The sequence below is a fragment of the Alligator sinensis genome, unplaced genomic scaffold (genome assembly GCF_000455745.1).
Source record: "Alligator sinensis unplaced genomic scaffold, ASM45574v1 scaffold86_1, whole genome shotgun sequence".
In the NCBI taxonomy this organism is placed as follows: domain Eukaryota; kingdom Metazoa; phylum Chordata; order Crocodylia; family Alligatoridae; genus Alligator; species Alligator sinensis.
The window spans coordinates 1,002,197-1,014,285 of NW_005841971.1; the positions used below are offsets into that span (position 1 = coordinate 1,002,197).

Below are 12,089 nucleotides of genomic sequence, written 5' to 3' on the forward strand. Positions count from 1 at the left end.
GTAGCAGTTGGGGTGGACTGGGGGGGATACTTTTTAAGACAGCCCTCTGATAACTTTCCAGGTATAGAATATAATTATAACACACACACGTTTGCCATGTTTAGAATCTAATTATTAGATCAAATTTCTAATGTTTTTGTAAACAATTAATGTTTGTGAACCCTGGAAGCTGAAACGCTTCCTGTATTTGGATGTTTCTTTTTGTATATTTTGGTTCTAATTTTGGGCTGGAAATCTAACTGCCATAAATCTGCAATTAAAAGAGAGCACAGAACTATATTTCTAGATGCTTTTGATTGCCAGCGTCTCAGCGGCATGGGTGAAACTTCATCCTGGGTATTAGGATGTCATCTGCAGTAACTGCACAGTTTTAACAATTTATAAACACCTTCATAAGCTTCATTTGGGGAAAAGTACTTGGGTTAAAAAGGTTCAGTCTGCGAGGGTCCATTAGCCATTTTTCTGCTCATTTTACCAAAATTACCCATACTTCCTTGGCAATTCTATTCCAAGTATACCTGAAAAGCTGCTTTCTTCATAAGTAAGGCCTGGTTTAAATCGTGATTTCACATTTTTTGTGAAAACACAAAATTAAGTCATTTTCACGAAAAATGTTATTTGCAACAAAATGCCAAAGAATATGGCTGCTTGCTGGGGGGTGGCCGCAGGTGGGGCCTAGCAGGCAGTGGGAGGAAAGCGTGCAGCACTGCCCCAGCAGGACTTCTACATGCAAAGCGGAATCGAGGGCAGGCGTGGAGACAGTGGTGGGGGTAGTGGTGGGTGAAGATGGGACAGCATCCCCCTGTGTGCAGGCAGTGCCACCTATGCTCCAGCACCTCCCTCCCGCCCACCTGGCAATCCTTTGTTTTTTGTGGGCTGCGGGCACTGCCAAGTCATCACCGCTGCTATGCCAAGCACGTTTGGCCAGGCTGGGGTCTGCCAGGGACAGTGCCAAATGATTTTGCCCTTGCAGCTCCTGCCACAATTGGGCCGTACTAGCGAGATTAGGCCCATGATTTAAATTGGGCCCTATTCATAAATAATCAGGATTTTGGAACTTTTTGACAATTTTTTATAGAGGTATGTGAAGTAAAAAGGGAATGCAGCTCACTTTCACTATAGTTTTAAAGATGCTCCATAAGGGCGTATGGTGGCATAGAATTTTATTTGAGTATTATTTGAAACCAAATGACAGGACTTCACAAACGCCTCTGAAAATGAGTAGACATTATTGATTTTATGCTGCTTTTTTTTTAAAGTCATAGTAATATTCTAACAGAAAAATATAAAGTAAAATTAACTATTACACTAAATGGACAAAGCAATGATGACTATTCTGAACTAGCCAAATGCCTTTTAATAAAAGGCAGCCCTTTGTCCACAAATGATGACCTGCTTCTAAGTAATTGCGATATATTACAAGACACAATTTTATGGTGTAATGAAATTGTCTTTAGATTTTTGCACTAAGGGGTGTCCTGTAAAGGTGAACCTGTTGCCTTTTGTTTCGGAGCTTACTGAACAGATACTCTGTTGTTCTTCCAATATCTATCACGCTTATCAATGTTTGACTGGTCATTATGAAATTAGATGGATCTTGAATTTTATGGGCTTGATCATCATGCTTGGATTTTTTCTTTGTTGGCTGGGGGGTGTCCCTTGAGCTAGCAATAAGTAATCAAACTAATGCAATTCTCTGTTTATGTAGTTCTGTCCAGAATAGTGAACGTGGCAAAAAGATTGGAAATGTAATGGCCACCACTAGCCGGAGTGTTGTACAGACGGGAAAAGCTGTAGGTAAGAAATTTGTTCACTAAACCCCAGCGTGGAGCACTAAGGAAGTATCTAATAGTAAAAGATCTAATGCAGAATATATTTCTGCAAGTACTGCAGCTTTCATGTTTAATAGTAGAGACAAGATGTAAATTTGAAGTGCTTCAAAATGCAGCTGCACTTTAAAGCATTTCAGTGGTAGGTAGATGTACAGCTTCTTGCTGTGCCTCCCTGGCATGTAGGAGGGGGCCAGAGGTGGACTATCAGTGAGCACTCTGAAGCAGAGTCGACTGTCAGCGCATTCGCACCGGCTCTACCTCTGCCCAGTTTGTGCTATTCTGATAGTATGCCTCCATTGACTTCAGCGGGCTTTGGATCAGGTCCTTTAACACTTCTGAGAGGGCTTCTGTTGCATTTTAACACGGAGCATCTCTCCATCTTGGCTCTGCTAAGGGATCTGTCCCCACATTTAGTGGTGGGATGGACCATCAGCCTGCCACACAGTTTCCAGTCTGCTGGCTTTTGCCAACGTTTGGAACAAGCTGTGCAAAACAGGAGTGATCTGCCTGCTCCTTCAGTCTCTCTTGAGGGCTAAAGAGGCCACCCAGAGACCAATTATTGCTGGTTGACCATAGCATTTATTCCAAGACACCATGCTTAATGGCACAGATTTATGGATTTGCATTGTAAATTAAATCTCGTTTGCAATCATTCAGTTTCATGTATAATTGGGTATTTTATGTAAACTTTTCTCTTGTTTAAAAATGCAGGTCAGTCAGTTGGAGGAGCCTTCACCAGTGCAAAATCAGCCATGTCCTCGTGGCTTTCCACTTTTACTCAGTCAACGCAAGGCCTCGGGGACTGAACGTAACATATGAATGAATAGTGGCTTTATACTGTGCTTCTCAGTATTTCAGTTGTACTGGTCTTTCTCAGCTGTACAAAGATTGCTGTAAAGTGTAGGTATGGAGACTTAGCTGTGGAGGACCAAATTGTCGTTTGTTGCATACAGAAAAAACTGAAATGTTACTCTTCAGTGTCACTATAAGTTTGAGTTTCTCCCCCAATATTGGGAGGATAAAAGTGGCATATAAAGCTCTATTGCAGCACATCAGTTATTTAAAATGAGTCCTTTTCTTTAAATCTGAGCCTTCATAAAGACACTAGCAAACAAACAAGGCTTGTTGCAAGCCAGAATATAGGTTTGAATTCAGACGTGTACATTTTTTTGAATAGTGAAGAAGTTTATGTAAATTAGCTATATTTTACAATTCAGATAGTTTCTGTAATATTTGTTAGAATTGAAGTGTAACAATACTGATTCATACCTTTGGATCTAAGGGCATGCGTGTAAAATTAGCAACACAGGCCAGGCTGAGCCCTTCTTGCTTTCGGTTTCAAATGAAATTCAGTACTGTTGCTGATTTGAGACTGCTTGATGTTATTATTATTTTTTTTTTTTTTTTTTTACCCCATCATCAAACACGTGTATTCATCTATATTTAGCTTTCTTTTCTATCCCCACAAACCTTTGTGACACTTGCAAAGTCAATTTCTTGTTGTTATCTGTATTCCATAGGTCAGAATATTAACTAGTTGAAATAGTGACTGTTTCCACCAAACTTGTCACAGGACTTAAGCAGAAATTCCAGTTAAAGAGATTTCTTTAGGGAAATACATAACAGAATAGACTCTACAAAAATATGATTTAGAACCCTAGACACATATAGCAGGTCAAATAGAGCAGAATTATAAACACAGTTACATGCAAGTGAACACAAGATTGTTACTAAATTAGGACAGTAGTTTAAACTTAACATTTTGTTGCCAGGAAGATCATGAAGACTTTTGAGTAAAAATTGTCCAGATGTGGTTCAGGCTTTCATTTTTTTTTTCTTTATCTACTCAGGGAATATCCTTTTCATAGGTAAGGACTTTTCATTTTGAAAGCAAAACTGCTGCAGAAATCTGAAGGTGAGCCATAAAAAAAAAAAAATAAATAAAAAAAATGGCATAGCCACTTGTACCTGGTGTGACAATCCTGTATTTAGTGCACGCCATGTGTCGGTATCTAAGTATATCCTGAAACAGGAGCACTTGTTCATCAGACTTGAATCTTTCGTCTCTGACAAACATCTGTAAACATCTGCATTTCAGCCCCTATTCTCTAACTTAACATTCCTCTTCATAAAGAGAGAATGCTTGTAGGATGAAATCATGTCCTGTGAACATTGGTGGGAGCTTTGCCATTCTTTTTCATGGGGCTAGGATTTTGCCTGTAGTTATCTAGGATGTCCATCTCCTCCTTCACTTTGAAAGAGTGGAGCTGCAGTAGCTCTTCATCTACTTCATGCTTAAAAGTTAAGATCACTAGACAGCCTCTTAATTCAGCTTCTTTAAAAAGATTTAAAGCAACATTTGCAACCAGTTTCCATACACTGACACTTCTGTTCCCTTGTTTTTCATCTTCATTGTTCCTCATCTCAGCTTCCTAAAAAGCCAGTGTTTTTAAAAACTAATTACAAGTAGAAACCCTTGATTTTAAAATTAAATTTCACAGCTGTACAAGTGGCTTTACTTCTAAAACAAATATTTCTCTCGTGCCAGTATTTTTTCCTACAGAAATAATGGTTATTCACTAACTGCTTGTATTGCTTTAAACTAAATAAGTGTTCTGTATCTTTTCTGCAGTACTTGAATATAGCTCAGCTCTGTCCCCTTTGGCTCTTTTCCCATTATTCTATCTTCTTAAAGACCAGGAACACTCAACATGTAGATACCTCTGAAAGAAGCTAGATCAGATTAGAAAAACTTTCCTTGACTTCTCATTGGCCATAAAGATTTCATGCATCATGCACATTAGAAAATAGCATGTTTATTTTGGAGAAATTTTGAAGCAGTTCCTTATAATATTTGTTGACTTGAGTCTCAAGTATTCAGACTTCATGTTGTAGTGAAGGCAGTCTGTGGCCTCTGGGACTCTAGGCCAGCGTAGGCTAGAAGACTATTATTAGGAGTCAGATAAGTAGCTGGGATTTACAGGTACAAGGTGTAGAAGTAGGGCCTTTATGGTTCCCCCTTCTTCCTGTATTTTAGGACTTTGCCCTTTGCTATTGTTGACTTCTTTAACTTTCTCCTCAGTTCTAGGAGCCTATGAGGAATCCTGATTGGAAGATTACTCATTCAGGAGGATGTCCTCGATAACAGCAGGCCTGCTGCTGCTGTGTAGTAGGTCTCAGAGCTCCAGGGCTCTGTAGACATTGGCACAGTTTGTTCAGAACTTGTGCTCTATTAACTGTTGCGTGATATTCTCCCAGCTCTCCTTGTTCAGGAGTGGGATAGTGGTTGTAGGAAGAGTATTTTCCTTTCTCCTGCCCTTCAGCATTCGATTTCAAGTATTAAATTGACAGTTTTACTTGTACTTCAATTCAAGTGATGCTCAGAGAGAAAGGTAGGAGAAATGTGAGGGTATGCGTGCATATGTATCTTGGTTTTTTTTCAAGGAGCAGCTCCTTGCTAGCAGTCTGAAACAGTATTTACCTCAGATTTACTACAGCCAATGCAGGTGAACTGATCATTAGAAGATACACTCTTTGCCAGTCACCTGAACTACTTTTGGGCAATGGTGCGTGTAGCTACCAAAACAAATGCAAGGCCTTGTCCATTTGGATAGTCTTACATAGTCGGTCCTTCAGTTTATTGTAATACTGATCTCTAGTAAATCAAACTCAGTTAGTGGAACAGGTATTTCTCCAATGTTCAGGGTCTGAGTCGCAAAATAACTGGAGATTTGCATCATACGACATTGTGAAGGTATGTTTGCTTGTCACTGTGTAATAGTTGTGGCTGTTTGATTCCACTAAACAACTTCCTGGCAGATGAAGCATCTAGTTGTATTCTATGTGCTAGTCAATGCCTTCTGATCAAACCCAGACACCAGTGGAACTACATGTAGGTCCCAAACACGAGACTGAGTACCATTGACCAACTTAATCAGTCCTGTGTACTAAAGCTTTTGCCCCTAACCAGCAGTCCACTTGATATCATACAGTTAACTTTCCTGCACAAGATAGTGATCAGACTATATACCAGGCCATTTATAATAAGTACCATTTAAAAATAATCAGTGTTCCACTCTGTTTTCATTTTACCTTGTACCACTGTTTTCAGCATTTTTGTAACCAAATTTAATATTTTGCTGAAAACAGCTTTTGATTTCAGCAAAATGTTACTAACAAACTAAAAGGGCAGTATTACTAGTAAAAGTGAAGGCATAAAATGAGATATTTTGAAGACAAAAACAGACATTTGATAATTAAACATTATTGTCATGTATCTGGTTGTGATTTTGTGCTGCTTGGAAATAAATGCATCAAATATGTTTAAAAATGTCTGCTTAAAATTTTTTTTTTGAAAAATGTAAGCAGGCCAGTGCCACAATCTCCCAGCTGCGGAGTGCTGCCAGGAGGGGAGCTGGCAGCTGCTGGGGCCCTTGGCTGGGAGATGCAACTACTGCGATCTCCTCATTGTGTAAAGCATTGACTTAGCATAGATATGAAAATTGAAAGCAGTAGAATCAGTTAGCATAGGAGACTTACTTTTGAAATTGAAACTTCTAGTGCCATGTAACACAACTTGGTGATTGCCCCAAACTTATAAAAGCAATTAAATCAGTTGATACAACTTATAAAAAAATAAATAAATAAATAAAAATGTAAATACAGCACAACAAAAACTTGTAAGATTTTTTTTCAAATTCCTATAAATCCCTATGCAGCTTTGCTATATGCAATAGCTTAACTAGAAGAGATGACAAATTTTAAAGTAGGTAGTCTTATAGTGACATGATGCAGAGATCACAAGAGTATTCAACCTTAGAGGTATCTTGTAAAATTTATTGTAGACTGCACAGCACTTACTGGGTTGGCAGCAACAGTGTTCTTTCCACGCGTCTTCTAAATTTACTTATTTTTACACTTCTTTAAACAGTGCAGAGGTATTTATCCAGATAAATGCTGAAGCCATTCTCAAAAACATATTATTTGATGGATAATTCATTGTTTCCATAGGGGAGGGGAGACAACATCCTAATATGAATCAGATGCACAATTAAGATTTTTTTCAAAAGCATTTGCTTATGTATGTTTTACCTCTCTATGAAATAAATGTCAGTTATGTAAATAAGAGGTGGTTACACTTTTCATATATTGTTTTCATTTTATGGAAAATGTTCTTTTGTCCATTTCAGGCCAGAAAAGCTTCCTTGTGATACCAGGCTTATTAGTGACTTAAGTTCTCAAAGAATCCCTTTGTGGATATCAGGACCAAATGACTTGGACTAAGTACAGACATTCAAAAAGCCCAAGGCAGAATCTGCCCAATCTATGCAGGTTTCTCTAAGCTGCACAGATTGGATCAGGAGTGAATGGAATTCATGTTCCCTCTTCAGTTTGGGGGGGAATGCAGATGCCTGCACTGGCTGAGGCCAGAAAGCAGGAGGAGTTCCCACATGCCTCCTGTTCAGGGACCGTTCCTGACTGGCTGTCGGGTACACTCCCTTAACCCCCTGCTGTCACTGGCCTTTCCCCTTCCAAGCCCTGCAGCTGCCAGGACTCAGCTGGGTCCTGGCACCAGGAAACACACTGCTGGGACCCAGCATCCATACCTGTAGGACTTTGGGTCCTGGCACCTGTGGGGTGCTGCCAGGAGGAGAGCTGGCAGCTGCTGGGGCTGAGAGATGCATCTGCTGTTATCCCCCAGCCCAGGGGTTTCACAGAGCCCTGAACTGGGAGATTGCAGTAGCTATGATCTCCCAGCCCTTGGAACTCCAGTGAAGGGCTCAGCCTGATTGCAGGAATCGCATCAGGTGCCTGCCACTCCCCAGAGCTCTAAAGGGCCCAATTCTTCCTCCTAAAGAACATGCTTCTTCCCTGCCTAGGGACATTGTGTATAGACAATTCTACAGATGCTCTCGCCTGTGGCTGAGAGCTTGGAGCAGTCTAGCATGGCTGCTCTGCTAGGAGGGGAGTTAGTGGAGGAGCCACAAAGGCACCTGGTCAGCCAGGGCACTGATTACAACCTAACTTGAGCCAGGAGGGGATCTGGTACTAAAGTTCAATAGACTGGGATCTGCTACTGTTAAAGCTGCCTGTGCACCCTGAACTTCTGTTCTGTTGTAGGAAAAAACTGGTTTCCAACCACTTAAACTAGAAGTTGTAATGTTTGCACCTGGCCTGCACATGACACACTCCAGTTCTGAAATTTTGGACTTATTCTTTAGTAGACAAGAGAGAAATTGTGGGAAAATGTTAATATTTCTTGTTCAGTGATTGAATTCTTACCTGTTTATTGCAAGTCAAATTATCAGATTTAGCTTAAGCAATGTCTGTAGTGCTTAACATTACATCAGAACTTTAATATTTGGTAATTTTGAAACGAGGGCTCCTGCAAATGATTTTAAGAGCAAAGCCATTCCCAAAGTATACTCCACTGAGGTGTTTGTACAGTATGTTCTAAGAAGAACAGCTCAAAAATAAACATTATTCTGTTCCTTCTTTTAATACAGATCAGTATGCTTGCAAAGATTTATTACTCCTACTAAGTAACAGCCATTATCCTTAACAATGTAACAAGACCTCTACTAAATCCTCTTCTCATCTAAATCTATGGCTCAAAGTAGAACCGTTTTCTGGAGTCACCCCAGAATGAAGACAATGAATCGGAATCAGATTAATCTTAAAGAACACTTGCATCCTTCATCCTTCCGACATTGTATTTTAGGAAGATAAGTATAGAGCTACCACAGGAAAAAGATACCTGTGTTTGCAGTCTATAGGTGTCCCTGAAAAACTAAATCTTGCCTAGAACTAGATTTACAGCATCTCCACTTTACTGCCATAGGCATTTAATTAATTATCAATTGATCCAGTTTTATTTTTTTTACAAATACACTGCAAAAATAACATTGTGAACTTGTTTGATAATACTTTGTTTTGATCTTTAACTAATGGGGCCTTACAGCCAGCTCCTCTTCCCAAGATAGATGTCTTTTTATTACCATTCAGATGTCCATCTACTGTTGGGCCTAGAGTTGATGAAAGAAAGAGAAGGAAGTGAAGAAACCTAGAGATGTCTCCTGAAGACTGTCTTAAAAGAAAAAATTACCACAACTGGGCATCTTAGCTAAGGAGAAGTAGAGCAGGTGACTAGATGTCAAAGCTAAGGGAAAATAAGTACCCAAGTAGTAGTGTATGGACAGAAGCAAAACAAAGCAGGAGGACACAGCTCTGTGTGCCACAGGAGCATGGTGACTGATTAGACAGGAAGGCAAGCTATTTGGTGTTTTTATGAGAGCCCATACTTAACTCTGAGAAGTCTCAACTTAATCATATACTTCTAATTTATAAAAGAAGCCAAACTAATGAAGTTGTCTTCCTTGTTAAGAGTCTCTCTCCTCTTTCACCCAAAAGGGATAAATCTCCCATCTATGTAATTTGGGAGTGATCCATTACTGCTGTTTGCTACAGACATGTGTCCTGCTCTTCAGCTCAGGTAGCCAAGAGTTTTCAAAAGTTCATAAATGGAACTGAAAGGCTTATGCCTGGGAACAATTACTGCTTAATTGCAGTAAGCATGGTTTTGCAGAGATTCTGTTGTGGAAGTGCATGTGCCCCAGGAATGCAAGCCTGTCACTTTTGAATAGCAGTACATTGACCATGCCCGTCACCTTCCTTATCTACCCTCCAGTCTCATATAAGGCAAGGGCAACACAGCAGACGCACAGCAACTGCTCATTTCTTAAAATCACATAATTCAGAGCTCCAATCATCAGAGACTAGTCATGGAATCTGTGACAACCCGATCTCAAAGAACCACAGTTACTGGTGGTAAACAGATATTCTTGGAGGGCTTGTCCAGACTACCCTGAACTCATACAGGTTCCACATCAAATTAATAAGGATGCAAGTTAAGACCCCAGAGGCAGGAAGAGTTCCCTAACAGGACAGAGTATGGGAGAAGGAATTTCACCAATGTAGGGTATCCAAAACCAGCATGTCCTTGAACCTACAGATGATATGCAGAAGTGTCTACTAGTATGAATGAGCTCCAAGAAAACCCAGATTGCTTCTGTGTAAATGGTTCAGAATAATTGAATCACTGATAGAAAAAGCTCTTCATCTTCACCTTAGTACATCTAATCAAGGGTTTCCCCACTGTGAAGGAGGATATCTTCCATGTCAGATGGACAACCTTAGGGGGAATCAACTTGCCATCAAATGGAATGGTCAGGTTTGGAGTACTGACAGACAGTTTCATTAATTCTGAAAACAAGAAAGGTTCTGCTCAAGATGGGCTGCATCATTATGATAGCCCTAAATCCTGCTTGAACTTCCTGGCAAGTCTCAGAATAACAGGTGATGGAGAAAATTGTAAGACAATATCCGTTCCCATGAGAGGAAGACGCATTACGCGACTCCCTTGTAAATACAGTAGTTGATGTGTCTAGAAAAAGTCACACAAGTCCATAGTCAGTTATGGTGAAAACTGATTGCACAGTCTCAGAGGGGTCAGATATAGAGTGTGGCTTGCTTAATTTAGACTTTAATGTAGACTGCATTCCCAAGTATTTATTACATCTGTATCTGCAGCAGACACAATCGGCTATCTAAAGAGATTGCAATAGGCGTTATTAGACAGAGGACTTAGGGTGGAGACTGACTTGCACTCAGGATACTGGTATAGTTAATTCTCATTTTCAGAGGGGTAGCTTTACCCTTGAGTGGAATTAAGCCAAATATGTCATATATCTGCACCCTCAGTTACATGAGCTGGGCATCCATCTTATCTATACAACTATAATCAAGGCATCATTAGCAGAACAAAGGTTGGATATTAGTGCAGGAAGACACTCATTATTGTAATCAGCACCTTGCCCCATGTTAATCAATGTAGATTGAAAACAAAAATTAATGGCCCCAAATCACTATGATCACATATTAAAAGCATCCTAGCCTTTCCCCCTCTGCTCTGGGTGTTAGCTAGTGCAGTCATGCTCTAATAGGAATCAAGCCCATCATCAGAACAGTCCCTGAATTGGACTTACCAGCATGGTCTTCAGTGTTGTGAGACAAACCCTCCTTTCCACTACTAACCGTATTAGGAAACTATTCTGTTTGACAGTCTGCCCAAGTGCAGTCTTCAACTTTCAAGATAACCAACTAGAAAACAGTTACTGACAAATTTCCCATTAAAAACTTCTTCTGAAGAGAACTATTACTTTAGGACTAGTAAATGATAAATAAGACAAAGCAGAAGATGACTTGGGTGTTAATTAACAGTTAAAGTTGATTTTTTTTGTAAAAAAACAAACAAACAAACAAAAAACAAACACTTGTCTAAAGTCCTGCAGTCAAGGACTGGAAACAAAAACTTGTAATGCAGGAGGGATTACAGGTAATGCATTTTTGGAGAACAGTGACACGCTGTAGCTGTTATTGCTAATCTATGGTTTGGAATAGATTTAGAAAATGTTTGACAAGGAACTTTTTAAAAAAGTATCTTTACATACAATCAATAGAAGTCAGCAAACACCCTCTGCTTTAAATTGTTCAGACTGAAGCTAGCGTTTCCCTTTTAGGGCAGGGATCAGCAACATTTTGCAGCAGGGAGCCACTTCAGCAGTGTTTGGCTCCAAGTGTGGACTGTTTCCAACCCAACCTTAACTGCTGCAGCTGGAACCCCAGCAGCAGCTGCCACTCCCTGCACCCACACAGTGCCACTGCCATTTCTCTACTACTGGGCCACCATATGTGCAAGACCTCCTGCTGCCAAAATGCTCCAGAAGCCCACCAGCTCTGTGGGCCAGATAAATGGCTCCTCGGGCCAGATCCAGTCTGCAGGTTGCCAACCCCTGCTTTAGGGAGCCAGTTGCGAATGTGGGGAAAACAGATGACCCAGAAATTGTCCTGTTGCGCCACCACATACCTTGAAAGCCATTACTTAAGTCCCAACAATGGCCATTATCTGAAGCTGTAATGTTGGTGCATTTACTCTAAGGATACAAATCCCTATGACTGACCAGGTTGGCAGCATATTTCTGCAGTCTTCTCTCCTTTTCTGGTGCTCAGTCCATCCCAATTATAACGAGCAAGATCTGTCTTGACTAGCTGTGGTTAGGACATAACTGGAGAATGAAATGAGCACAATCTTCTTCAGCCTCAACCAGAGCACCAGACATTAGGGCAAACAAAGGAAAACACAGCTGGCATAATGTAAAAGAAAAGCTGCACATTACATACATGGAACTGTTTTCTTCC

General features: G+C 40.3%; 1 protein-coding gene across 11 annotated transcripts in view; it reads left to right on the top strand.

Annotated features, from left to right (window-relative positions):
* AVL9 (AVL9 cell migration associated) overlaps window positions 1-6,162 on the top strand; it is a 58,513-nt gene extending 52,351 nt beyond the window's left edge. For 4 of the 11 annotated variants that reach the window (XM_025200562.1, XM_025200561.1, XM_025200563.1 and 1 more), the window contains 2 exons: window positions 1,709-1,797; window positions 2,544-6,162. In XM_025200562.1, the coding sequence (XP_025056347.1) occupies window positions 1,709-1,797; window positions 2,544-2,638 (184 nt within the window). In that variant the 3' untranslated portion in view covers window positions 2,639-6,162. The remainder of the gene's footprint in view (window positions 1-1,708; window positions 1,798-2,543) is intronic. The other 7 variants (XR_003093357.1, XR_003093358.1, XR_003093354.1 and 4 more) reach the window with 7 other exon arrangements.
* The last annotated feature ends 5,927 nt before the right edge of the window (window positions 6,163-12,089 follow it).